Genomic DNA, 27,128 nt, shown 5'->3' with positions numbered 1-27,128 from the left:
CGAACGGAACCCAAGCCGTAATAAACGGCGACGGACTGTCACCCCTGGTAGTGTACGATGTGCTACACTATTCCACGGTTGCGTCATAGCTGAGGAGGATGCAGATCTGTCCTGCAATACTATGTCGGTCTTCCTGGGAGTTGGTGGTCTGAATACTGCGAGGTGACCCATGTCATCGTGTTCTACGGCCTCCCATGAACCATTCTGCACACACCCATTGCAGTGACGAAACACTTCGCCTCCCGAGCAGCAATTTCCCGGATGGATGCATCACATCCTCTCATGCCAATAATTCGCCTTCTTTCAAACTGACTGATTTGACGGTACGGTTCGCGCACACGTCTGCGAGGCATCCCGCACGTCTGCTCAGGTCCCTTACCGTCGATTTATAGCAACAACGAGAGCCGCTGGCACACTTTACCGGTTGGTAGTGTTGCGCCGCGATATCCATGTTTACCTTGAACCCACGAGCCGACATGGGTCAAATGCTAATCATTTCTGAAGAACATACTAATTTACATGTCTTTTGAATAGGAACGTCCGCCGACCGGGGTGGCCGAGCGCTTCTAGGAGCTACAGTCTGGAACCGCGCAACCGCTACGGTAGCAGGTTCGAATCCTGTGATGTGTGTGATCTCCTTAGGTTAGTTATTTTTAAGTAGTTCTAAGTTCTAGGGGACTGATGACCTCAGATGTTAAGTCCCATAGTGCTCAGAGACATTTGAACCATTAGTACAGAGAATAACAATTAGTACAGAGAAATAACAATAGTGACTGACGCTGTTTAGCTGTCATTATTCTCGCGATCTCTACTCAAATGGAGTCGTGGTACAATGGGAAGAAATCTCCGTTACGCACTTCACAGTAGTTTGCAGAATATGGAAGTAGATGTAAATGTAAAGGAAATTCATTACAGTCTCACTACCGAGCATGCTCGATTACTCATTGGGCTAGCCAAAGAATTCGCCTCCCAAAGGGTCACATTGCTTTCACCTAGGCGACCATGTGCAGCTAGTACGGCTCGAGTTTTCCATCACGGCTCACAGAGTAGCTTAGTCCATGGGGTGAGGCGCATTGTTTGACTGGGTGCTGCTTTCAGTTCATCGTAGGCGGCCAGGGTAGGTACTGAAAGAGGTACACCCAGCCTATCACATCTGTTTCTCACTTCACTTTCTGAATGCGATGCGTCTTCATGCTTCAAACGAAAAAGCAGAATGTTATGATTCCACCCAGGATATCGCGCTAGGTATAAAGTGTATGATGGCATTTAAGCATCGACAAGGTGAGTGAAACACTCGTACATGCATGTTGAATGTGCCTTCAGAATCAGGCAGCAAAACCATAGCGTTTATCCTCGCGGACGAATCAGAACATCCATCAGGGCATATGCCATTTGATTATGATGGCAAACTCACTGCGCAGTGTGCCTGTAGATGGTTAGTAGAGTCCCCAATCTGTTCTTTGTCACCTCACTGACGTCAATGAATAGCCATGTCATGATCTTGGCCCTAGAGAAGACACTTGCCATACATGGAGCACCTTTTGTCAGATTGATGAAGTGCTACACAAGGGCGCTGCATCCCACCCAGCATCCAGCTTAAAGGCCAGGCAACTGGTCTGGCTATTAACAAATCACATGACAAAAACGATGATGACCTTCCTCAAGAGTTACCAACTCAGCACCATCAACATTTGCAGCTTGGTGCAACTCCCGTGTGCTCATAGACACCGTTTGCAGCTGGACCAGCTATACCTGGTAAACTGAGCTCAGAGCTGGACGGTCGGGCCCTAGGACATTCTGGTGTACCTGCCTCAGTGGGTCCAGAGCCGAAACCCAGGGCCTAGTACATTCTGCTGTACCAGTTCCATTACTAGACCTGCACGTTTGGCTGCAGACTGGGTTGGGTAAAAGGCAACACTGGGGTGCAATTATTCGAATCCGCAGCTGGTCGGAGTTGAGTGGTCCATCACTGTAACCAGATGCGCTCAGTACCAGTCCTGTGGATACCATGCACCAAGCTAGGCGCCATCCACCTTCACTGCTTCCTTCTTCTTCTACTCCTCCTGCACAACCTTACGGTCTCTTGCTTCGTGATCGCCCTGCACAGTAGCAGCTGCCTGCCATTCTACAGTCGTGCCAAACCCTCACGTCGCTCCACGACCTCCATCTCTGGATTTACTCCCTAGGCTAGACAAACGTGTGCACGTGACCATTCATTGACATCCACGCTACCTTACGACCCAGAGATGGCAACAGGTAGGTCACGCTACTGAACACCTCGGCAACACACTGCCTGTGCTGCCGCTCTCCCACTCCCCCTTAAATAAAGCTCACGTCACCGAAGCTGTTCTCACCCTATGACGCTGGGACCAAAGGCTGGTCTACCATGTACAGCAACACGTTTTGCAGCCAAGAAAGACACCTCTCTAGCCCTAGATGTTAGTTATAGCGAGAGGGCTGTTATATTCTAGTCTAGTAAATACTCATGCTGAACGTAGACGTTGACAATGGCCGTATGAAGCATATCACTGTGTGAGGCGGGAGAGGGGGTGGGGAGGGGACTCACATACGTGGTGCCCTTAGGGAGAGACTGTCACTTGGGGGTGGCTGTGCTAAACAAAATCTTGGGCGACAAATGGCCAAAGAAAATGGTGACACGAAAAGCTAAAACGAGTTTCCTTTATTCTGAGAAGCTGTTCATACAGTTTGCCTAGGATGACCCATTGGCAATCAGATTTTTTGTTTTTCTTATGGACTGAACCGTTTACATTGGTGTGTGACTGGCTACCATTACTGGTTATGAGTTGGCTAGGAAAGAGTATGGTCATTTTGCCCCTCCCTGCCACCGTGCCTCTTGACATCTGTATTATAGTTGAAAATTCGACTTAACTCAGTGCAGCTGCTCTCAGGAGCGATCCTGTTACTTGTTACTAGTATACCCAACAAGTGTACAGAGAAACGTGATAAATTTAGGACTCCGATAAGCATTGTGTAATGGGTCAATATCTTTGTTAAACTGTGACGTCTCGTTACATACAACAAACCTGACCTGAAAAACCTCATGGCAGGCATGTTTAGATATGATATTGCACCAATCAAGTGCTAACAATAAACACTGAAGGCACAGTGGTATGAAATCCTATGCGTGGCAAGCATGAGCGAAACACAAGAGAAAATGCGTCTGCTAACACTCGGTAAATCAAGAGACTACATCTTGTGTTTGTAGACAACAACAACGGAGCAGAAGGCAAGGAGTGGAAGGCGTCAGGAGGCGCTCGAAGACTCCAGAGGTACGGAGGTGTAGGTGGGGGAGGCGGACTGAGCACGATTCACTGGTGAAGACTGTGTAAGAAAATGATGAGTGGAATGACATTCTAATTTTGTGAACAAGAGTATTTCTGAATAAGTGAAACGAAACCTGGTGAATTCAGGTAATAATGTATCAGAGGAATAGTTGGTATCATAACTAAAAGGAAATCAGAAACATGATAAACGAATTAAATGAAAATATTTCTTACGTCTTTTAACCAAATCCTCCGAGAAACAATTCCAGCACAGGCAGGAACGACGCAACATGGCACCACGCGGAATTACCGAAAGCTAACCAAGGAACCACTAATTATTTTACAACACATTTCTCCAAATAAAGAGAACGACGTTTTATAGTAATTGGGGTTCAGATAAATGGTTTGCTCGACGCATTAGCGATAATTAACTTTAATGTGCAACTAAGTACAGTTCAGAAAAGTAGTGAGATGTCTTAGAAATGGCAGTCAGATCAGCTAAAATGAACAGTAATAAAACTTTCAGTTGCGCGCAGACGTTAGTAACTTTTAAAACAGGGACCATAAAACTAGAATTAGTGTAAACAGCAACAATGATACGAGAGTACACGGATGAGCGAGAACATCATGACTACAGCCCACCGCGACGTTGGATGGTGCCTGGTGATGTGGGCACGTGACGCGGTACTAAAAGTACGTAACCTGAGTAGAGGCGCCGCAAATGGAGAAATCCATTGAGATAAGCGACTTTCACAATGGGCAGATTATTACTAACCAGAGCCTGTGAACGAGTATCTAGAAAACGGCGAAGCGGTCGAGTGCTCGTGCTACTGTCGTGAGCATCTGCGGAGAGAGGTAGAAGGACAGTGGAACTACTGCTAGGCTACTCTTCACAAAATATGGGGTTTGGAGGATACCTGCTCTGTAAAGTAAGATAGATGGTGGCCTGTGATATCCCTGCCGAAAGAGCACAATGCCAGTGCACGCACGAGTGTTTTGGAGCGTACGGTTCATCATCGTACATCGCTCAACACTGAGCCCTACAGCTGAGCACCCCCACCTGTCCACATGTTGACCCAACGACACCGTCAATTACGATCACAGTAGGCGCGGGACCATCGGGATTCGACTTCCGAATAACGGAAACGTGTCGGCTCTTCGAGTGAATCATATTTTTGCTACACTAGGTCATCTCCACACATGCCGCCGTCGAAGTAAACGGCGGCTCGAAACGTACAGTGCATCACGCGCACGGTCACAGGTTGGTGGGAGCAGCATTACGTTATGGGGGACGTTCTCCTGCCCTTGCATGGGACCTGTGGTAGTGATTGAAGACACGCTGACAGCTGTGAACCACCTGCATCCCTTCCTGCTGGATGCCTTCACAGACGGCGATATCATCTTTCAGCAGTATAACTGCCCGTGTCTCAGAGTCAGAGCCGTGCTACACTGGTTTGATGTCTCGGAAACCAAATTCGCCTGATATGAATCCTATAGAAGCCATCAGGGTCGCTATCGGGCGCCATCACCGCGTACGCACATCAACGGCCCGTTATTTACGCGAATTACGTGATCTGTGCGTAGACATCTAATGACACACATCTCCACAAGTATACCAACAAGCTGTCGGAACCTCGATACGCAGAATGTGTGATGTATTTCGTTCCCAAGACGGACAGACGAGCTATTAGGCAGGTGAACATAATGTTCTGGCTCATCAGTGTAGGTTGGAGGTGCTTTATCCTTACGTTGTCGGCATAGGTGAGCATACTGCCGGCGATGTTGATGTCGGTGTAGTTGGGGAGGGGGTCCTTGAGCGGGAAGTGGCTGAGCACGGTGACGTTGTGGCCGCGCGCCGCCAGCTCCCGGAACAGCCGGCCGAACATGGTGAAGTGGCTGGGCGCCACGAACCAGAAGACGCCGAGGATGTTGGCGCCCGAGGCGCCGCCCGCCAGCATCGCGAGCGACGCGGCTGCGAGGCATGTGCACGTCCACGTAGGCAGAGGGCGCATCTGGGCAGCGAGCGGCGGAGCCGTCTGCACCGGACTAATGAAGACCTGCTCTGAAAACAGACACGAAAGATAGCGGTGAGCACAGAGCGGGCGTTTACGAAGGGGCGATCAAAACGTTTCAGGCTGTAAAGTGCAGAAGGCGTATATCAGTTAAAGACAATCGCCGTGAACACTGAGGCCATGATCCACCCAACGCACAAGGTTGAAGACACCCATTTGATAAAACACTGTATCCCGCTGCGTCCACAACTACCTGCTGCATATCCCCCGACCGGACCCACCCACCCTTCAATGTCCTTTTCAAAGGACTGAAGGTGTGATAATCGTGTGCGGAGAGATCAGGACTATTCCAGTTCCTTGGCGTAACTTCTGTGTTGCGACATCTGCGGTATGGGGCACGAGTGGCCCCTGTCGCAGATTTCCCAGACTCTTCCCCTTAATTTCTCCCGCGCTGCGCAGTGCCGTTCCTCATTGATGGACGCATCAAGTTCCTTTGAAATGAATTACCAGTGGCCTCCAATAACCAAATACCAGGGTGAGCATCACCTTTCCAGCAGATGGCTGGCTCTTGAACTTCTTGGGACGAGTGGACGATGGATGACAAGACCGCACCGCCGACGCTTTCGACTCTGTCGCGCAGTACTGGCATCAGCTTTCCTCGCCTGTAACAGTGCGCTCAACAGTGAAGCGCATCACGTGCTTCAGGAAAACGGCATCTCGGTTTGTTTTTTGTTCGGCATTCAGTGCCTGGGATATCCACTGGATGCAGACCTCAAGGTAGCCTGAGTCTTGCCAGATAATATGTCGGACACTACCGAAGCTGATGGCGAGAACCTTTGCTACTGCACTAATGGTTACGCGCCGGTCCGCCCTAATCGCATGAAAAACCACCCCCTTGTTGTTTTCGACAGTGGATGAGGCTGGCCTCCCAGATCGACCGACGTCTCGTGTCGAATCCCGACCTCCACGGAGCTTGGCGCACCACTCCACGACGATGGTTTTCGAGAGTCTCGCTACCCCTACACATTGTTCACTCTCTGGCGGATGTGTACGCTGGTTTTCGGCAGCCAAGAAAAGAATAACAGCTCATTGGTGCCGTTTTGTTATAATGTGGCCATATTTCCCGTATCTGCATTTAGCATACGGACTTCGGAAAAAGACGAAAGCCACACTGTTCTGTTGCCTACACGTCGGTGCTTATATACCCGAATATCAGTCTGCACTATGTTGCATATACGCTGTAGCAAGGGGCAGGAACGAAAACTGTCCGTCCACCCTTTATAGTTTCAGGTGAACTCTAACTCTTGTAAAATCTTATTGTGATGCTATATTTATGGCTGTAGCGAGTTTCAGCAGGAGCACCTGCTTAGACCATTAGAAGATGGAGCATAAAGTCCCTGGTGCGTGCTCAGCAACGTCGATACAGAGACTGTTACTTGTATTTAGAAAGTTACTGACTTAGTTACTCTTGGTAGTCAGAGCTGACGGTTTCCTCACGCTGGTCTCTCTTCCCATTAAACCATTTAAAATGTTAGTAACTGTGACATTTGAGATGTTCAAACAAAATCGAGAATTCAGTTTAAAAAAAAAAAATGGCTCTGAGCACTATGGGACTCAACAGCTGAGGGCATCAGTCCCCTAGAACTTAGAACTACTTAAACCTAACTAACCTAAGGACATCACACACATCCATGCCCGAGGCAGGATTCGAACCTGCGACCGTAGCAGTCCCGCGGTTCCGGACTGCAGCGCCAGAACCGCTAGACCTCAGTTTAAAAGCAAGTTCTGTTCCACACGTGTTTATTCTTTGTGCCATGCTGCAGAGAGTGTTCAGAGAGCATATCAGAAATAAATATATCCTTTTGGCAGACGCTGTTCTCATTCTGTGTTGTGTCGCACTGGTGACCGCCGCTAAGAATGTAACTCGTGTGATAAAGTGATTCTTTTCAGCGTCGTTTGCCACATCTGCAAACAACCTTCCCTGTCGCAGGGCAACACTCTTCAAACAAGGTGTAACAATTAGCGGTTAGTTCCTCGAGCAAAGGTTTCGTTCCGTTCACAGATGGTCCATTTACGAGGTTGTTGTTTGTACGACATAATATGTATTCAAGAATGAAGTGCAGTCTTGAAGAAATTGTGAGACACACATTCCAGGAGAGAGCTGCAAAAATATCTGACTCTGGTGAGCGGAAGGGAACGTCCAGGCACACTGCACCTCAGTGTCAGAGGAGGGGGTGTACAGAAATACCACTGATTTCCTGGCTAGGTGATATGAGAACTTGGATCGAGAAGGAGCATCTCGATTTTCGTGCATTGCATACATTACGCAATGAATAGCACCAACACAGGAAAGGAAGACAGCACGGCAGCAGGATACGGAACATGCAGCAGCAGTGGGGACAACAGCAACGTGCAGTGGGGACAACAGCACGCGCCACGCAGCCTGCAGACGGCCGCCAACGCCCGGTCGGTTTGCGAGTGCGGCGCCTCTGGTGTCGCAGCGCACAGCACGCAGCACACAGCACACAGCACACAGCACACAGCATTCCCGTGGCGACTGACGGCCGGCGACAGCCGGCGCACCTTCGTGGTGTCGTAACTGTTTATTCCTCTTTCTTAGGTCAAAACTGTGTTGCCTTGCCCGCTCGCTGCTTGTAGGGTGCCTAAGGGATGTTGCGTTCTCGGAATGGTATACAACAATTTAAACAAATAACGTTAGTAGTTTTATTTCTAGACAGCAAATTGACAATACTTTGATTACAGCAAATGCCGCTAGCGAGAGGCGACATGAAAACAGTAAAGCTCTTGCTATACACAAAGCACAATGAAGCGCTCGATACGGACCACGACAGCCTGGTAGCGCAGACTGCGCCGACCTGGGCGGCCGCGGCCGGCAGCACCGGCGCTCTCGCTCGCTTCCTCCAGGCGTCGCTGATGGCGCGGCGCGCTCCACTTCCGCCTTCTGTGGCCTTCCGTTCTGCATCTTTGTTCCGGCGCTTGTGGTTACGCCAGAACAAAAAAGATTTCTTTTTTAAACAAGTAAGTGGTGTATTGCCTTTCTCTCTATTCTGCAACATTTATATTTTATTCATCCCCATCCTTCTTTTCTACTCTACTTCCTTTTCATTTCATTTTTAAGGATACTAACAGTGCATTGTTGTGCTGGGTTTAGGGCTATACATTCTACTATTGAAAAACGGAGGAAAACCGCTGTTTTAATCTACTTTGGATCGCAATGATAAGATGATGTAGAAACCGGAGTCTAAATCACTACCAAACAGCCAAATATTGTAAGAAAATTAAGACACCCTACACACAATTTGGAAAAAGAGAGACAGAAAATGGAAGAGTACGAGAAGACGGCATCCTCTGCAGTTTACATAGCTAAGAGATATAACATAATTCTTATTGGGAAAATACGAAATAAAGGGGAAACTGAGAATTCAAAGATTGGAGTTGATAGGTGGCAAGGGGTAAATGAAATTCACTATAGAAACAAAAGTTGGCAAGAAAATAAGAAATGGATGAGATCTATGATATTGATTTTTCGGAGTCGTCTGATAACCAGTTTTAAGAAAAACGTATGCGAGAAGAAAATAACAATAAGAAAAAACTGCCAGCCAACATGAAAAGAAACTGGGAAAACTCTAGGTGTGGAGAATCAACACAGATTGGAAACACAATGTTTACTTGTGCCCAAAAGCTCACATAGGGACATAAACCGTCAGATAAATAACTGGAAGTGTGCCTGGAGCCACAAACAACAATCCAAGTACGAACTCGGTAACTGTGCAACGTGTATCAGTATAAATTGTGTCACTACGTGTTCTGAAAGGTACTAGCCGTGACGGAATAACGGACTGGCATATCCAGTGGGAAAGCAGCAGAGGTGCGGAAAGAAATGCTGCTGTCCTTCAAAGCTTGCACTCTCCGTGAATGGCAGGAGTATAGACCCTAATCTCCTGCTACATTACCCACGCTTTTGTGCGTGCTTTCCATACACCACCCACGCATGAGTCACACTGGTTCTTTGTTTTCGATCCTTGATCAATCCTACCTTGTCCCTAATCACTCTAATGGCACGTGTTCGCCGGCCGGAGTGGCCGAGCGGTTCTAGGCGCTACAGTCTGGAACCGCGACCGCTACGGTCGCAGGCTCGAATCCTGCCTCGGGCATGGATGTGTGTGATGTCCTTAGGTCAGTTAGGTTTAAGTAGTTCTAAGTTCTAGGGGACTGATGACCTCTGATGTTAGGTCCCACAGTGCTCAGAGCCATTTGGCACGTGATCGTTAGTCACCATCTTCCTTGCATACTAGGCTGCAAGTCGAGAACTACGTTTCTGATTTTCTTCCATTTCTGTTGCAGGTCATGTTGACTGGGTTGTAGGAACTACATCAGTAGTGGGAAATATATCGCAATATAAATCTGTCACGTGATTTTCTGCTTATCCGCTGCATACAGCGTAACAAAATCTTAAGGTTGCTCTCATTCGTTCGCTCCAGCTCACAGCATTGTGACTACTCTCTGATGTTTAATTGCCATAAGTGAGTTCCGAAGTGATCCAAGGAGACTGTAGTCTAATGCAGCTGGATCTTGTTCTCTCGCTTTTACAGAGAGTATATCAAATTAATTGCACTTTAAGTCAACCTGTTATTTTATTAATAACGTAAAAGCTACTTTCGAATGGTACTGAAGCTCTGCTGGAAGCGTTTTATAGCAGGCAACAGTAACATAAACGATCGTTTTGAGAAGGCTGTTGACGCCGTACAAAGTCATTAATTTTAGAGAACAAACCATAAACGAATGCAGTACACGCAAAATGACTGCTGCTGAACGTGCTGAAGGGGCGTGGTATTGTTGTCTTCAGAGTGCAAGGTATTGTGATCATAGGTAAGACTTTCATTTTCGATGTATTTGTAAAGCATGTAGCTTCGCCTTCATATCAAACAGCATTATTGTCTTCAACGTTTACGTAAACGGTCTCTCGGATTGATCTTCAAGCTTTATACACCGCTAAGCTAAAACCATTTTAGCCAAGTGAAGATATCATTTGATACCCATAAAATTTATGTCGTATATGACTAAACGCTGCAGATAGAAACATTTAGGGTGAAAGTATTACAGTGAATTACGACGAAAAAGTGAGTATTTTATAACATAAACCTTGTGTTCTCTCCTGTATTATAAGTCTACATCTAGGCACATGATCTGTTCCAGAGACAGGACAAAGCGACCTTCATATCAAAGACTTGCGGCACAACATCCACACCCCACCTGACCTTCGTCACACGTGGAGCAGCAGGGGTACCCGTGCAAGCAACGAGGACGTTCCTTGAGGCTTTTCCACGGAGCCAGTAGTAATAGTAGAGAATGGACTGTCAGTCCCAGTCACAATAAACCCTCCAATCCCCCGCTGGAACCTCAGGAAAGCTGACCGGAATAAATACCTATCCTATGTCGAGAAGACGGTAAATCGGATATCCCAGAAACCTGAGAACTACAAAAGATTCACAAACCTGGTACACAAAGCAGCTTTAAATGCTACTCCACGAGGGTCATGGAAGGAGTACACCCCGTGCTGGACGAAAAGAGTGTGAAACACTAATGGAGGAATTTGAGGAGAGTGGGGCCGACCGAGACTGCGGACCAACTGATGAAGGAGCAGATGGAAAGAGGAAAATGAAAATCTAGATTCCATCCATTCTAGCAGAAAGAGGTGGGATCTGTTGAAGAAATTAGGCGGTGCTACTGTGCCTCAGAGGCCATCTCTGGTCATTAGTGCTTCTGAGATTTCAGCTGTTCTCAAACACACCTCCAAAATCCAACTAAAGGCGTGTGAAAAGAAAGAGGGTTCCAGACCTGAACAATTTATTAGTCAATAATCCAACCAACTTGAACATTGTGAAAGAAGTAGAGACAGAAGAGATTAGCCAGTCTCTGAAGCTAATGAAGAAAGGAAAAACAGCCGGACCTGACGAGATCGTACCAGAATTGTTGAAGAAACTGGGATCTCTAGGATGAAGGTGGGTCTCCAAACACTGCAGGAATGTATCAGTACGGGTGCTCTCCCCAAGATCTGGAAAGAAGCAAAAGTCATGGCTGTGCTGAAACCCGGAAAGGCGGGAGAAAACCCAAAGAACTACAGACCAATATCCCTGCTATGTACCTCGTATAAATAATTCCAGAGAATATTACTGGCTAACTTCGTACATTGACGCCAAGCTTCCAACATACCAAGCCGGTTTTCGAGCAAGCAGAAACTGTTGCGATCAAGTAGTGTCCCTTACAATCTACATAGAGAAAGGCTTCCAAAATAAGATGAAAACGGGACTGGTTCCCATAGATCTTATATCAGCTTACAAGACAGTGTGGATCGAAGGGCTATTGTTCAGGCCGACTAGAATCATAAAATGCAAACAAGCCTACACACTACTCAAGAACATATTAACATGTGGGAAAATCAAAGTCTCACTTCATGGCACGAACAGCAAGAGCGTGGTTCTGAATAATGGCCTGCCTCACGGCTCGGCACTAGCACCCGCTCTCTTCAACCTGTACGCAACTGACCTGCCACAACCAAATTCACGAAAATCTGCACACGGTGACGGCCTGGCCATCGTGTATCAAAGTAAAAATTTCAGCGATCTCGACGAAACAACGAATGCAGACCTGGAAGCCCTGAACACATATTACTCCAAGTGGCACCTACACCCAAACCCCAACAGAACAACCAGCACAATAATGCACCTTAACAACAGAGAAGCACATAGAAAATTACAGCTTTCTATGAACGAACAGCACATCAGACACGAGGATAAGCCTAAATACTTTGGTGTGAAACTAGATCGCACTCTAACATACAACGCACACCTAGAAGACACAAAACAGGAACTAAATTCCCGCAATGCTATCATTTTGAAACAGGCTGGAACAACAGGGGGATGCGGGGCGAGCACTTTGAGGGCACCAGCACTAGCTCTTGTCTACGTCGTAGCTGAATACCGCTCACCAGTCTGGATGGGAAGTGCACACGTAGCTAAAGTGGATGTCCAGCTGAAGGAGACAATGCGAATAATCTCGGGAACACTCAGGGCCACCCCCTGTGCCTGGATCCCTGTCCTAGCCAAGATAGAGCTCCCTGAAATCAGGCGATCACAGCAAGCCCTAAGAACATACGAAAAAATCCTAGACAACCCGGACCTACCTATCCATGAAGATCTAACAGCTACAAACAGGCTTAAATCCAGGACAGCTTTCTGGAAAATCGGCGAAGAGTTTGAACGCTTCAACTCAAAAACAACCGGGAACGAAGTATGGGCTGCAAGTGCACACAAGAACTGCAATTTGGTGGACGACCCCAACAAGAAGACTGAAGGACTCAACCTCCCGAAGAAACTGTGCACAACTTTGAACCGCCTAAGAACAGGTGAGGGCAGATACAAGCAACTAGTGAAGAAATGGGGCCTGTCAGACAGCTCTGAATGTGGGTGTGGTTAAATCCAAACAGCCGGCCGGAGTGGCCGTGCGGTTCTAGCGTTACAGTCTGAGGCCGAGCGACCGCTACGGTCGCAGGTTCGAATCCTGCCTCGGGCATGGATGTGTGTGATGTCCTTAGGTTAGTTAGGTTTAAGTAGTTCTAAGTTCTAGGCGACTGTTGACCTCAGAAGTTAAGTCGCATAGTGCTCAGAGCCATTTGAGCCAAATCCAAACAATGGACCATTTACACATGTGTGAAGTGTGCGGATGTAATGGTGATTTGAAAGACATACACAGACTCAGTGACTCGGCCTTAAAGTGGCTCGAGAGTATTTGTAATGTTGTATAGTATTATAACAGCACCTGTGAAGAGTATTGTTACCATAGTTGTATAAGTATATTGTAATTAATGTAAGAATGATTTCCTCTGTATATGCCGAACGAGTAAATAAGAGACACTGCCTGTAATGGCCTTTCTGTCCGATTCCACAATTGGACACGTGTACGGTATAACGGACAAATGACCTCACCCCACACGATCTGTTGCACCAAAGTACATGATAGAGTAGATGAAAGATGCATCTAGAGCAGTGAAGAATACCTAGACATTCCGGACAAGGCATGACCGCACGTAAGGTTGATGAACTATGGGTGTCGTATAAAAAGACTAGCACCCTCATATATAAAAGTTGCTTTTGGTAGGTTTCGAGATTTGTTTCAGTCGAGATATGCACTGATATCCTAAATATTCTCGCCTTTGATATCGAATGTGCATATGGTCGCGATTATAGTCTCAGATAAAGGGGATTGTAAGCCCGCACTCTGCTAGTCATACTGCAGCGACCACAGATGACAAAATATCTTTCCACTCTGTCCCTCTTCCGTTCGCAGATGACGTGCCGGACAAACTATAGTCCTCATAGTTTGGTGTAATCCAAGGTCTTCCTAACTGTGTCTTGCTGGCCGTTACATGAGAAGCATACTGGTGAGGAACAAAACGTTTCTGGGCTCGTAGTGGTTCGTGTGCTCTAGGAATGTTGGCAGGAAGCCTCTACACGGTACAAGAGTCCTTCTCCAGAGTCTCCTACTGGCGGTATGGGTTGGTGGTGGTGCTGGGGGACAGAACACGTGGTCGGCACGGAGCATGTCGCTCACGAGCAGCGAGTAGACCGCTGTCGAGCGTAACGTGCCAGCCGACAAATGGATTCTCGACAAGGGGGTGAGTCATTTACTCAGTTACTGCGAAAGACTTGTCAGTTAAGTCAGAATATTGCCGCAAGTTCTAGTGATAGCGCTACGGTCGCAGGTTCGATTCCTGCCTGGGGCATGGATGTGTGTGATGTCCTTAGGTTAGTTAGGTTTAAGTAGTTCTAAGTTCTAGGGGACTGATGACCTCAGATGTTAAGTGCCATAGTGCTCAGAGTCATTTTTTTTGTGACAGAAAAAGCCGTATTCAACAACCTCCGATGCCTCTTGGAAAGAAGTGCTTCAGCATACAGTTTCCTTTTCTTATTCATCTGGATCTGTGTCGTGTGTTTTCTGTTTCGAAATGGGACACAACCCAGTGCATGCTTATAACTGTAGCTTCAGTGTCACTAATAATCCATTTCTGTCTCTCGATGATGAAAATTGTCTGCTACCAACGATGTAAGAACCATGTACCTCCGGATGGAGTGCCACCACACTTGGTGACTGGGGTGAACTGTGCAGCAAAAGTAACGCGGTGTTGTCCTCAGCAACTCTGCAGCGACGCGTGACGGCGCCTGCGAGCTCGGGGGGAAGTGGGGGCCAGCCTCCCCGCAGAGCTGCCCTCAGACTCAAACCTCCAGGCGTCGCACACTCATAACGGTACCGTACATTGTGTGTCGATGGAGTGTCAACCAAAGATGCGATTTAGTTCCTACTATGGGCTGTCGTCCAGCAGAAGGGGCTTAAAAGGTAAAAGTAACACCAGAACTACGGAGCACAGGGAAAGCATATAGCTTCTGTGAGGACATTGTTAGAGCGTTAGATCGTCATATCAAAGAGTCCTAGGTTCATATTCCAACGATGACATTATTATTACTATTAACACTTCCGCAAGTGTGATGCATTTGTTTCTTTGTTCTACTGTTCCAATTGTTTGTGTTTATTCTGTGAAACTACAAACGCAGTAGCTCCTTCATCACATGTCCGACAGAACACCACACCTATCTATACAAATGTACTCTATACGTAGGTTTGCTACTTCCAACTAACGAATCAAAAGCAGGCTGCCAAAAGAACATTGCTACAAAGTCCTTTTACATGTCAGGAAAACGTTCTCCTATATAACAGTTTCAAGAGTAAACAGTTAAACAAAAGTATCATCAGTGCGATTTAAATGCGGAACGTTTGGTGCGAAGACGTCACGCTATACCAACTCACCCACGCGAGTTCTACAGTGTAATTACTCACAGATACTCTTTTCCTGTGCTCCGTAGTTTTCGTGTTGCTTTTGATCAATTTTTACGCCCAATCCGCTGGACGACAGCACACAGCACGAACTAAATCGGTGTTTCGCTTGATACCCTACCGACACACAACATTTGGTACCGACCTGAGTGCCTGACAGCTGCTGCTTTGGGTGTCAGCGCGAAGTTTGTCTGAGGAAGAGTACTGAGAGTGTGAACACGCATCCTCAAATGGACTCTAAGCACTAACTTTGCGACTGACGTCGAGAGACTGGGCCGGCTACCACAGCTGCGCAGCCGTTCGCTAGTGGGTATGCAATCACTACGTGCTGCGCCATCATACGGGCTTGGAACAATGGATCAAAGTTGTCGCAGATAAATAAATGCCACCCAGGTGGGAATGGTGGTCTGTACATTCACCAAAATGCAAACCATCTCTCTCACGGCGATTGCTTTTCCCGAAACATCACTTTTTGAGGGAAGATTAAGGAGTTTCGCCTCGTTCCATACCAAAGCGTGGCTGCCCTCACTCTACAAGCTAAAGGCCTGTCGAGCATGGGGAGCGATCGCGTGAGTCTCGTGGAATCTGCATCAATGGGAACTCAAACTGGGATGAAGTTACCCACTTATTACTTCGAAGAACTGTCGAACACTGACGTTTGTCTTAGCCTGTCGAAGTATTTGACTGACCCCTCTGGGTGCCAAACCTCTGATTGGGCGTTGTTGGAATAGTCTATGAACAACAGAGCCCTGAACATTTCACGAAGCTGCCAGCGGCCTTACATTGCGTCGCGTTCAGTGAATGACTTGGAGATGTTCGACCGAGCTGGACTCCGCATGTGACTTCCATGACTGTCGCAATGCCAATAGCACCCCAATGCTCAAGCGATTAACGGCACACTATTTACATCACACACCTGAAATACGAGGGTTGTTTTTTAAGTAAAGGCCGTTCGCGCGTATAGTCCCGTAGTTCGCGCGGACGCCGCAACAAGCCACCGCGCCACTTGCCGGCATCCTTCCCGTTCACACTGATGCAAGCTGCAGATCTGTAGCTGACGTGTACGCATCGCTGTGCTGCTTTATAATGTTTACGATTATTGAATAGCCCGCCGCGTGTGAGATACGGTCAGTGATACGTTTTTTGACCGCGAGAAGCCTATCGGCTGCAGAAATTCATCGTCAGTTAACAGAAGTTTACGGCTTGAATGCAATGAGTGACGGTAAAGTGCGTCAATGGGTTAGAGAGTTTAAAAATGGCCGTCAAAACGTCCATGACGAAGAACGCTCAGGCCGGCCCTCTGTGATTACTGATGATTTGGTGGCTGCAGTCGAAACAAAGATTCGTGAGGACAGAAGATTCACAATTTCCACTCTTTCTTTGGAATTTCCACAAGTTTAAAGATCGGTTTTCTACAAAATTGTGTCTGAAAACCTAAACTTTAAGAAACTGTGTTCAAAAATGGTTCAAATGGCTCTGAGCACTATGGGACTTAACATCTATGGTCATCAGTCCCCTAGAACTTAGAACTACTTAAACCTAACTAACCTAAGGACAGCACACAACACCCAGTCATCACGAGGCAGAGAAAATCCCTAACCCCGCCGGGAATCGAACCCGGGAACCCGGGCGTGGGAAGCGAGAACGCTACCGCACGACCACGAGCTGCGGACTAAGAAACTGTGTTCTCGGTGGGTACCCAGACTCCTCACAGAGAACCACAAAGGGAAGAGATTTGCCACTTCATTGGACTTTTTGATTCGTTACGAGGAAGAAGGGGATGACATGTTGAGTCAAATTGTCACTGGAGAAGAAACGTGGGTATCCCATATCACTCCCGGAAACAAGCGACAATCGATGGAATGGCGACACACAACCTCATCCGTCAAGGTCAAAGCCAAACAGACGCTGTCAAAGCGCAATATTATGGCAACTGTGTTCTGGGACCGGCGCGGTGTTTTGCTAGTGGACGTTATGCCACGAGGAACGACAATCAACTCAGATGCCTACTGTGCTACTAAAGAAGCTCCGCAGAGCAATTCAAAACAAAAGGCGCGGCATGCTGACAAAAGGAGTTTTGCTCCTGCACGATAACGCTAGGCCTCACACCTCTCAAAAGACTCGGGATTTGATTGATTCGTTTGGCTGGGAAGTTTTCGACCATGCACCATACAGCCCCGACCTTGCTTCTAGCGATTTTCAACTTTTCCGGTAACTGAAACACCATCTTGGCGGACAGCGCTTCAATGACGACGATGAAGTGAAAGCGGCCATGAACTCTTGGCTGTCGGAGCAGGCGGCGGAATTCTTTGAAGAGGGAATTAAAAACTTAGTTGTACGGCATGACAAGTGCTTAAATAAACAAGGCAACTATGTAGAAAAATAGGTAAAAGTGTGCAGAATCAGAAAATAAAAGTTTTTTTACAAAAGTATTTGTATCTTTTTTTAAAAATAAAAACGGCCCTTACTTAAAAAACAGCCCTCGTACTTTTTTTGATTCTGAGCATTCCACCACCCTTGGTCTAGGTGTAGTGTCACTGATTACTAAAAAAATTTCACAGTCCCAGGTTTGAACACCACCACCGCTTCAATTTTTAGTAAAGATCATGAGCAACGGGGCCAAAGACTTCCGGAATAAGGAGTCACCCTCGTTTCACCAACGGCAATGTCAAAGAGCGCGTAGGAGTAGACTGAGGTTCAGGACACTCTCTTGGCCTTGTGGTGGAAAGTACCCCTAAAGGCGGAGGGATCAGCAATGATCAATGGCATGAGGATGCAGAAGGCAATGGAAACCACTGCATTAAAGACGCGTACTGTGCATTCACAGGATATGTGGCCTGTAATTGAAAACGTGTCATGATGATCTCTCCATTGGAAAAAGATTTAGGATTAGTCCCCCGTTTGGATTCAGGGAGATTGAATAACCAATGGTCCACGAATCGGGGCGTGGACTGTCAGAATTCTGAACGTGGTAGGGAAACTAGAAAATATGAAAATGAAAATGCTAAGGCACAATCTAATATAGTCGCGAGGAGGGGGGATTCAATGAAGTGAAATGGAAAGAAGACAATGAGTTCTGGTGGGATGAGTATAAGATGATATCAGTAGCACCAGAAAGAACAGAGTGAGTTACTGTCAACAGTTCAGTGAGAAGATTGTTCTCATCAGAATCGACAGCAAACTAGAACCGTCAATAGTTGAGATATTCATGTCGACGTCGCAAGACGAAGATGAGGGGATGGAGAAAGTACAGTATATGACGATACTGAACGGGTAATTCAGTACGTAAGGGGATTAGAATATCAAATAGTCATGTGATATTGTAATGCAGTTGTAGGAGAAGCGATAAAAGAAAGGGTTATGGGAGAATATGGGCTTGGTGCTAGGAATGAGAGAGAAGAAACATCAATTACGTTCTACAATAAATTTCACCTAGTGCCAGTGAATACTTTATTCAAGAACGACAAGAGGAAGCAATGTACACTCCTGGAAATTGAAATAAGAACACCGTGAATTCATTGTCCCAGGAAGGGGAAACTTTATTGACACATTCCTGGGGTCAGATACATCACATGATCACACTGACAGAACCACAGGCACATAGACACAGGCAACAGAGCATGCACAATGTCGGCACTAGTACAGTGTATATCCACCTTTCGCAGCAATGCAGGCTGCTATTCTCCCATGGAGACGATCGCAGAGATGCTGGATGTAGTCCTGTGGAACGGCTTGCCATGCCATTTCCACCTGGCGCCTCAGTTGGACCAGCGTTCGTGCTGGACGTGCAGACCGCGTGAGACGACGCTTCATCCAGTCCCAAACATGCTCAATGGGGGACAGATCCGGAGATCTTGCTGGCCAGGGTAGTTGACTTACACCTTCTAGAGCACGTTGGGTGGCACGGAATACATGCGGACGTGCATTGTCCTGTTGGAACAGCAAGTTCCCTTGCCGGTCTAGGAATGGTAGAACGATGGGTTCGATGACGGTTTGGATGTACCGTGCACTATTCAGTGTCCCCTCGACGATCACCAGTGGTGTACGGCCAGTGTAGGAGATTGCTCCCCACACCATGATGCCGGGTGTTGGCCCTGTGTGCCTCGGTCGTATGCAGTCCTGATTGTGGCGCTCACCTGCACGGCGCCAAACACGCATACGACCATCATTGGCACCAAGGCAGAAGCGACTCTCATCGCTGAAGACGACACGTCTCCATTCGTCCCTCCATTCACGCCTGTCGCGACACCACTGGAGGCGGGCTGCACGATGTTGGGGCGTGAGCGGAAGACGGCCTAACGGTGTGCGGGACCGTAGCCCAGCTTCATGGAGACGGTTGCGAATGGTCCTCGCCGATACCCCAGGAGCAACAGTGTCCCTAATTTGCTGGGAAGTGGCGGTGCGGTCCCCTACGGCACTGCGTAGGATCCTACGGTCTTGGCGTGCATCCGTGCGTCGCTGCGGTCCGGTCCCAGGTCGACGGGCACGTGCACCTTCCGCCGACCACTGGCGACAACATCGATGTACTGTGGAGACCTCACGCCCCACGTGTTGAGCAATTCGGCGGTACGTCCACCCGGCCTCCCGCATGCCCACTATACGCCCTCGCTCAAAGTCCGTCAACTGCACATACGTTTCACGTCCACGCTGTCGCGGCATGCTACCAGTGTTAAAGACTGCGATGGAGCTCCGTATGCCACGGCAAACTTGCTGACACTGACGGCGGCGGTGCACAAATGCTGCGCAGCTAGCGCCATTCGACGGCCAACACCGCGGTTCCTGGTGTGTCCGCTGTGCCGTGCGTGCGATCATTGCTTGTACAGCCCTCTCGCAGTGTCCGGAGCAAGTATGGTGGATCTGACACACCGGTGTCAATGTGTTCTTTTTTCCATTTCCAGGAGTGTACTTGGAAAAGGCCAGGCGATATGGGAAGATTTTAATTAGATTACATCATGGTCAGACAGAGATTCTGAAATCAGATACTGGATTGTAAGACACAGCCAGGAGCAGATACAGACTTAGATCGCAATTTCGCAGTGATGAAGAGTAGGCTGAAGTTTGAGTTTAGTCAGGAATAAATCAATGCACAAAGAAGAGGTGTGCAGAAGTACTAAGGAATGAGGAGATACTTTGAAGTTCCCTGAGGCTATGGATACTATGATGAAGAACAGCTCAGTAGGCAGTTCAGCTTAAGAGGAATAAATGTTTCTAAAAAGTGCAAGAAGTTGGAAAGAAAAACTTGCTACAAAGAAGGTAATGGCGAAGAAACCATGAGTTACGCAAGAAATAGTTCAGTTGATCGATGAAAGAAGGAAGTAGAAAATTGTTCATGGAAATTCAGGAATACAGAAAAAGTCACTTAGGAATGAAATAAATAGGAAGTGTAGAGAAGCTAAGGCGAAATGGCTGAAGGAAAAATGTGAATAACTCGAACAGGAAATGATTGTTGGAAGGACTGACTTAACATGTAGAAGAGTCAAAACAGCCTTCCGTGAAATTAAAAGAAAGGTTGCTAACATTCATGGCAATGCCAGTGTTAAATGCAGGGGAGAGAGTGGATATGTGGAAAGAGTACATTGAATACCTCTATGAGAGGGAAGATATGTGTGATGATGTGACAGGAGAAGAAACGGAGTCGATATAGAACAGATAGGGGATACAGTATTAGAATCAGAATTTAAAGAGCTTTGCAAGATTTACGATCGAATAAGGCAGAAGGGATAGACAACATCCCGTCAGAATTTCTAAAATCATTGGAGGGTAGAATGCATCAGTCTGGCGATACGCCATCTGACTTTCTGAAAAACGTCGGCCACACAATTCTGAAGACTGCAAGAGCCGAGAACTGCGAGAATTATCGCACAGTCAGCTTGATAACCAAAGCATCCAAGTTTCTGACAAGAATAACATACAGAAGAATGAAACAGAAAATCGAGGATGTGTTAGATGAATATCAGTTAGGCTTTAGGCACCAGTGAGGCAATTCTGATGTTGTGGTTGGTTGGAAGCAAGACTGAAGAAAATTCAAAACACGTTCATAGGATTTTGTAATCTGGAGAAAGCGTTCGACAATGTAAAATGTTGCAAGATGTTCGAAGCAAGGAAGACATCAACAGCAGAATAGCACTGGCAAAACGGCATTCCTGGCCAAGAGAAGTCTACTAGTGTCAAACACAGGACTTAATTTGAGGAAGAAATTTCTGAGAATGTACGTTTGGAACAAACTGTTGCATGGTAGTGAAACACGGACTGTGGGAAAACCAGAAAAAAGAAAATCAAAGCATTTGAAGTGTTGTGTTCGAGAAGAACTTTGAAAATCAGGTGGACTGATAAGGTAAGGAATGAGGAGGTTCTCCCGAGAATGGGCGAGGAAACGGATTTATGGAAAAAACAGACAACAAGAAGGGACAGGATGGTAGGACATATGTTAAGATAGCAGGTACTAGAGGGAGCTGTAAGTACTACTCTGAGAGGAAGAGGTTGAAATACAACTACATTTCTGGCGGAGCAATAGTTTCATCTCATTGGTACTGAGCCGTGCGTGGCTCGTATTCCCGCCATCACGTATTTTACACCCTGTTTTTAACGTACTATCACCTCACTACGTTAATTTAAATTACGGGTGTCACTAAGTTGTTGCTTTGCTTGACCGTGGGCGGCGCTAGCAGCGTGTATCGATATATCCCCTCTCGTAGTATCTTTGCTCGACTGCTATGACTTTCCGTTGGTTGTCTGTCGTAAGCGAGTTCGGGTCGCGAGTTCGGGCGGCTAGTCAATTGGAACGCGTGTGGAGCGCAGTCCGGACCTGCCAGTCGGGGAGTTGCAGTGAGGCACTGGTGCAGTCGGGGTGGAGCAACAGGGAGGTGTGCGTCGACGTGGCTCGCCCCACCATTGCCGCCACGCATCACCTGAGCCGGCCCCGGGCCACGGTCTTGGTGGGTCGTCGGTCGGTCGTCCTACCGGACGACGCGTTTTGGCTCGCCGATCGTTCATGTGTCGACTGTGTGTGTACATCGACTCCCGATTTGTCTTCGTACGTGCTTAGTTACTGTTGGGAATCGTTCAGGTCTTTGAGCAAGTGTTTGTCAGGTTGTGTGTGTAGTTGTCGATATTTTCACTGACGACTATTTTAGACGTTGTCGGCATTCTGCGGGCAGTCGATCGGTTGGTGCGGACCAGGGGGGTGGGGGGTAACTCCGTTCGGCGCGGTCGACTGCTTCCGCTGGCGGTCCCTGTGCAGTGTCGGGGGGTGTGTGGAGCTGTCCGATCGCTACGAGCTTCGTGGCTCACCGAGCCAGAATGTCAAGGTTGAGTGGTGTCTTAAGTACCGAAGCCACATCCATTCATGTTGTGTGGTTCGTTTCGGTGGTTCGCTGTTGGGGAGGTTTCTCTGTGAGCAACACCGAGTGTTTGTAGTGGTAAAATTTAGCCGCCATGCGGTGGAATAAACAATATTGGTTGACTGCAATTGAAGTGCACCAGCGGAATTTTCTGCGTTGTGGCCGTTAGTGTTCTAGTTACCTACCCTGACCACTAACGTAATTTCAAACAGTGTCCTTTTCTCACCTGTTGTCGCTGTCCAACGTGGTGTGTAGTTTTGACAGCTTATTACATGTACGTATTTGATTCTGGATAATCACGTCCGTAACATTTTGTGTTTCAGTTCTAATGTACCGATTGGTGGCAGGCAAGTCCTTTTGTCGGTCGGTCCGTGGCTGTCCCCTGGTTGGGTTACTGACGGATCAAGTTTAGTTTGGCTCACTGCCTCCTGTCTCACCTAAGTGAACGAGTGTAGACCGACCCCCTGGAGGCTTCTGAGTGCCGTTATCTTTACTGTCTTTCTTACGGGTGTTTAATTCTCTGTTTATAATCTATCATAGCCAATGATTTAAAAAATTCTTAGTTTTACTGTGTTTTATGTAAATCAAGGCTTATGGTTTTATATATATATATATATATATATATATATATATATATATATAATTATATATATATATATATATATATATATATATATATATATATATAATTTTGGAAAATTAATTGTGGGCCTTCAGCCGCTTGAAATCTTATTCTTGCGGACTTCTGCCTTGGAAAGGTTATGGTAATTTATTTTAATATCTTGAAAATTTTATTGTGGGCCTTCAGCCGTTTGTATTGCATCTTGTTTATGTTCCTCTATCCATTTTTGCCTTGAGGCTTTCAGCCAAGCTGTGATATATATATATAATTTGCAATAACTGCATTTGCTTTTAAGATTTCTTGTTTGGTGGCCTTCAGCCGTGAAAGAATTGGAGTTTGAAACTCGTAGTTGTAAAGGTTCGGCTATGTGCCGCTTTGCTTGTAAATATGTTACTAAAGTAAAATAAATTTCATTTTTAAGTTGAAACTGACCGACACGTTATTTGGCCCTTTGCACAATCCCAGGCATAGACGTGACTGGATACGATTGTGGAGGGGCATGTAGTCAACACACCGCTCTGCCCGCCATATATCAGTTTACGAGACCGGAGCCGCTAGTTATCAATCAAGTGGCTCCTCAATTTGTCTCACAGGGGCTGGGTGCGGCCCGCTTGCCAACAGCGCTCGGCAGACCATCCAAGTGCTACTGAAGCCCGACCGCGCTTAACTTCGGTGATCTGACGGGGACCGGTGTTATAGCTGCGGCAAGGCCGCTTCCAATTGTTACAACGTAAAGAAATCGACCGACTTGTGTGAAATACATCTTCGAAGAATGTTGTGAAGCTGTTATGTAAATTAGACGATCGAAACGTAAGTGTAAGCTTCATTTGTCTGTTTATAATCATCAGTTAATGTGGGCAATAATATTTAACGTTTATCTACAGCTAAAAGAAGTTTACATTTGTTTTTTGGACGTCTGATTTAAATCAGAGCTTCACTATATTTTTTTTCACATAGTAACACTTGAAAATGCCCCGAGGCCGAAATCTAGGTAGTGAAATAAACACATTATAGGCTATACAGTCAACTGGCGTAAATATCTTTTCGAAAACCATTTATGATCGACGGGCGCGTGAGTTTTGAGTCATCCGGTTTCTACACCCGAGTTAGAATACTATCTTCACGGGTCTCACAAATCCGTCAGCTTATCAGATAGCAACTGCCCGGCCAGCGGCAACGAGTCTCAAGAGGAGGAGCTGTTTAGCGTTTCCGTGTGAACACAGCTTGCAGTGGTGAAGACGCCAAATTCGCATTCTGGAGGGGCGACCACCCGTGTTTGCGTTTTCCTTTGGTTCCAAAACCAATTAAGGGGAATGCTGAGTCCAGTGATGCTTGCTTTGGAACTCGCTGGGGCGATTTCAGTCTCCAGGCGTTTCTTACCCGGGCATGTGTTACGTCCCCCATAGTGTCACGCCGAGAAGAAGTAAAAACACCGGTCTCGTCCTTTTCGAATCAACAGTGGCAGCAAAGTAGCATTTTATGTCTAACGGATGACGATGTGAAGAAGATGACGGTGCAGGAGTCGCGGAAAAGGCACTCCGAAAGTGTTTGGCATCACTGTCATAGCCTCTCAACCAGTGTGTTGTCGGAAACTACGCGAAAAGCAGGCAGAGTAACAAGAATTGCTAATGATTACTCGGGTGTGAGTTTACTGGTAGTGCAGATGCGGAAACGAGTGACACAACACCCTCGCAGTGACGTCACCGCTGGCAGCTGCACGCGAGGTGGAGACAAATGAAGACAACTAGCGCCGGCACTCACCAGCACCAGCAGCAGCAGCAGCACGCCTCGCGTCGTCCACGCCTCGCCTCGCTGCGGGCGCGCAGCCAAAACGTAGTAGCCAGCCGGCGCCGCACTGACCCGCCACCGTCGAGTATCTTCGTGTAAAAAAAGGCGGCTGCGTCGCACAGGGCACGTGGGCCACGTGGGCCCTCAGTGCGCAGGCGCGCCGTTACGCAACACGCTCTGTGGGAGGGGCCGGGGAACCGCCTCATCACGGCGGTGGGCAGATGAGCTGCCGCCGGCGCCTCTCGTCTGTCGCCGCAGCTGAAACGATCTGCGGCACTTTTAGCGCCTGGCAGCGTGGTGGCGGAGTGAAATGCGATACGCCCACTTACCTGCTGGACAACCTCGCGCGTAGGTCCCGGGAAGGTCGAGGTTCAAATCCCTGTGCAGTCTCGCCAAGACGAATTCCTGGATTGTTTTTTCTCCACCTATCCCAGTTCGAGCCTCGGCCCCGTGTTTAACCAGCATATCAACGACGGTACGTTAAAGTGTAATGTTGTATTGTATTGTATTGTATGGAACTGGGGACCTAGGAACGACGGAGAGGCTTCGTCCCCACCGTAGCCCTCAGTGATTCACAACCCCACAACAGGCTACACAAGTCCACTCACCCCACCGGCTGTGGACCCCCTCCTGAATGTCTCACACCAGACCAGAGTAACACCAAATGTTTGCGTGGTACAGTAATTATGGTGTACGCGAACGTGGAGACAGTGTTTGCGCAGCAATCGCCGACATAGTGTAACTGAGACGGAATGTGGGAAACCAGCCCGCATTCGCCGAGGCACATGGAAAACCGCCTAAAAAACCGTCCAGAGACTGGGCACCAGACCGGACCTCGAGACTAATTCGCCGAGCGGATTCGTGCCGGAGACCGGCACGCCTTCCCTCCTTGATAGCAGTGTGGTAGACCGCACGTCTAACGAGGCAGTCGGTGTAATGTTACTCGCGTGCAAAACGGCACAGCTGAGTAAGTCGGCAGTATGCGAAGTACAGGAAAAGGAACGTGACACCGAGGACACTTGGATTCAAGTACTAAAAAACGATCAAGCAAACTACCGAGAACAAGCATTTGCGAAATTACGAACGAGAAAAGGAATCGCCAGCTGTGAGAAAACTTCACATCCTCACCTTCCATATGTTGTCTGCCACCGTCGCCATCTTTGCTTCGTTTTCCAAGCTATCGTTTTCCTTTTATTTGTATTTCTTTACTTTTACTCGTAATCGTTCATCACTTGAGACTTCTCAGAAGTCTCAACTCCGCACTCTAGGTATAAATTTCTTGTTTACCACTTGTCATTAACTTTTATAAACTAGTCTTCCTACAGCAACAGTCTTTCAAAACTTTAATGACGTATGTTACTATTTCTTGCTTTCTTCGTGTATGCTGATTAATTTTCAAAAAATGATGCGTAAAACCGTCAAAAAAAGCTGCAAATCGAATAAGACCTATGAATAGGGAAAGTGACAATGAACATCATCGAAAGAAGACAGAATACTAAAATAAATAGTGTGTAACAAATCGTCCACAATTTAAGAAGGTAACACAATTATTATGTATGACCTTAGGAGCCGAGCGCTCAAATAGGAGAGCAGTGGGTTACAGAGCTTTTCTGGAGAGGACAGGGAAGGTCAACAAGCAAATATACATTTTAATTTCCACTGTCTATACTTTTACGAATAAATTCATAAAACTTTGTCAGCATGACCAGGATGGATTCAGGATAGACACTCAAAGCAGTGGAAGTTCATATTCTTCCATGAAATTAGTACAGCATGCAAACCGTACTTACAGGTGTATGAAACTTTAGAATTTTCCAAATCTATTAAAAATTGTAGTAAAAATTGAGATAATTAACTATAAAATTTTAGTTTTTTCTAAACACGATTTTAAAATGTAACAGCTCATTCATTATTTCATAAAATAAATAAACTCTACATTTTGATACACCTGTAAGTATGGGTTGTATGTCGTGCAAATTTCATCGAAGAATCTATCTTACTCTGAAGAAAAGTAACAAATGCAGCAAATAGTAAGCAAAAATTATGAGATTTCACATGTAAGAAAATTTCTTTTTATGGTTTTGAATTTCCATTGCTATGAGTGTGGATCCTGGATCCTTCCTGGTCATGCTCGCAAAGTTTTATGAATTTATTCGTAAAAGCATAGGCAGTG

General features: G+C 47.0%; 1 protein-coding gene across 3 annotated transcripts in view; it reads right to left on the bottom strand.

Annotated features, from left to right (window-relative positions):
* LOC126484515 (UDP-glycosyltransferase UGT5-like) overlaps positions 1 to 25,107 on the bottom strand; it is a 155,346-nt gene extending 130,239 nt beyond the window's left edge. The window contains exons 1-2 of one of the 3 annotated variants that reach the window (XM_050108061.1): positions 24,929 to 25,107; positions 5,033 to 5,346 (exon numbers count right to left, since the gene is read on the bottom strand). In XM_050108061.1, coding sequence (XP_049964018.1) covers positions 5,033 to 5,296 — 264 coding nt within the window. In that variant the 5' untranslated portion in view covers positions 5,297 to 5,346; positions 24,929 to 25,107. Of the gene's footprint in view, positions 1 to 5,032; positions 5,347 to 8,140; positions 8,248 to 24,928 lie in introns of those variants that run through there. The other 2 variants (XM_050108063.1, XM_050108062.1) reach the window with 2 other exon arrangements.
* Positions 25,108 to 27,128: the final 2,021 nt, after the last annotated feature.

This window comes from Schistocerca serialis, chromosome 6 (assembly GCF_023864345.2).
Source record: "Schistocerca serialis cubense isolate TAMUIC-IGC-003099 chromosome 6, iqSchSeri2.2, whole genome shotgun sequence".
NCBI lineage: Eukaryota > Metazoa > Arthropoda > Insecta > Orthoptera > Acrididae > Schistocerca > Schistocerca serialis.
Note: the sequence above shows the minus strand (reverse complement) of the source record. Positions and strands in the feature narration are given on the sequence as shown.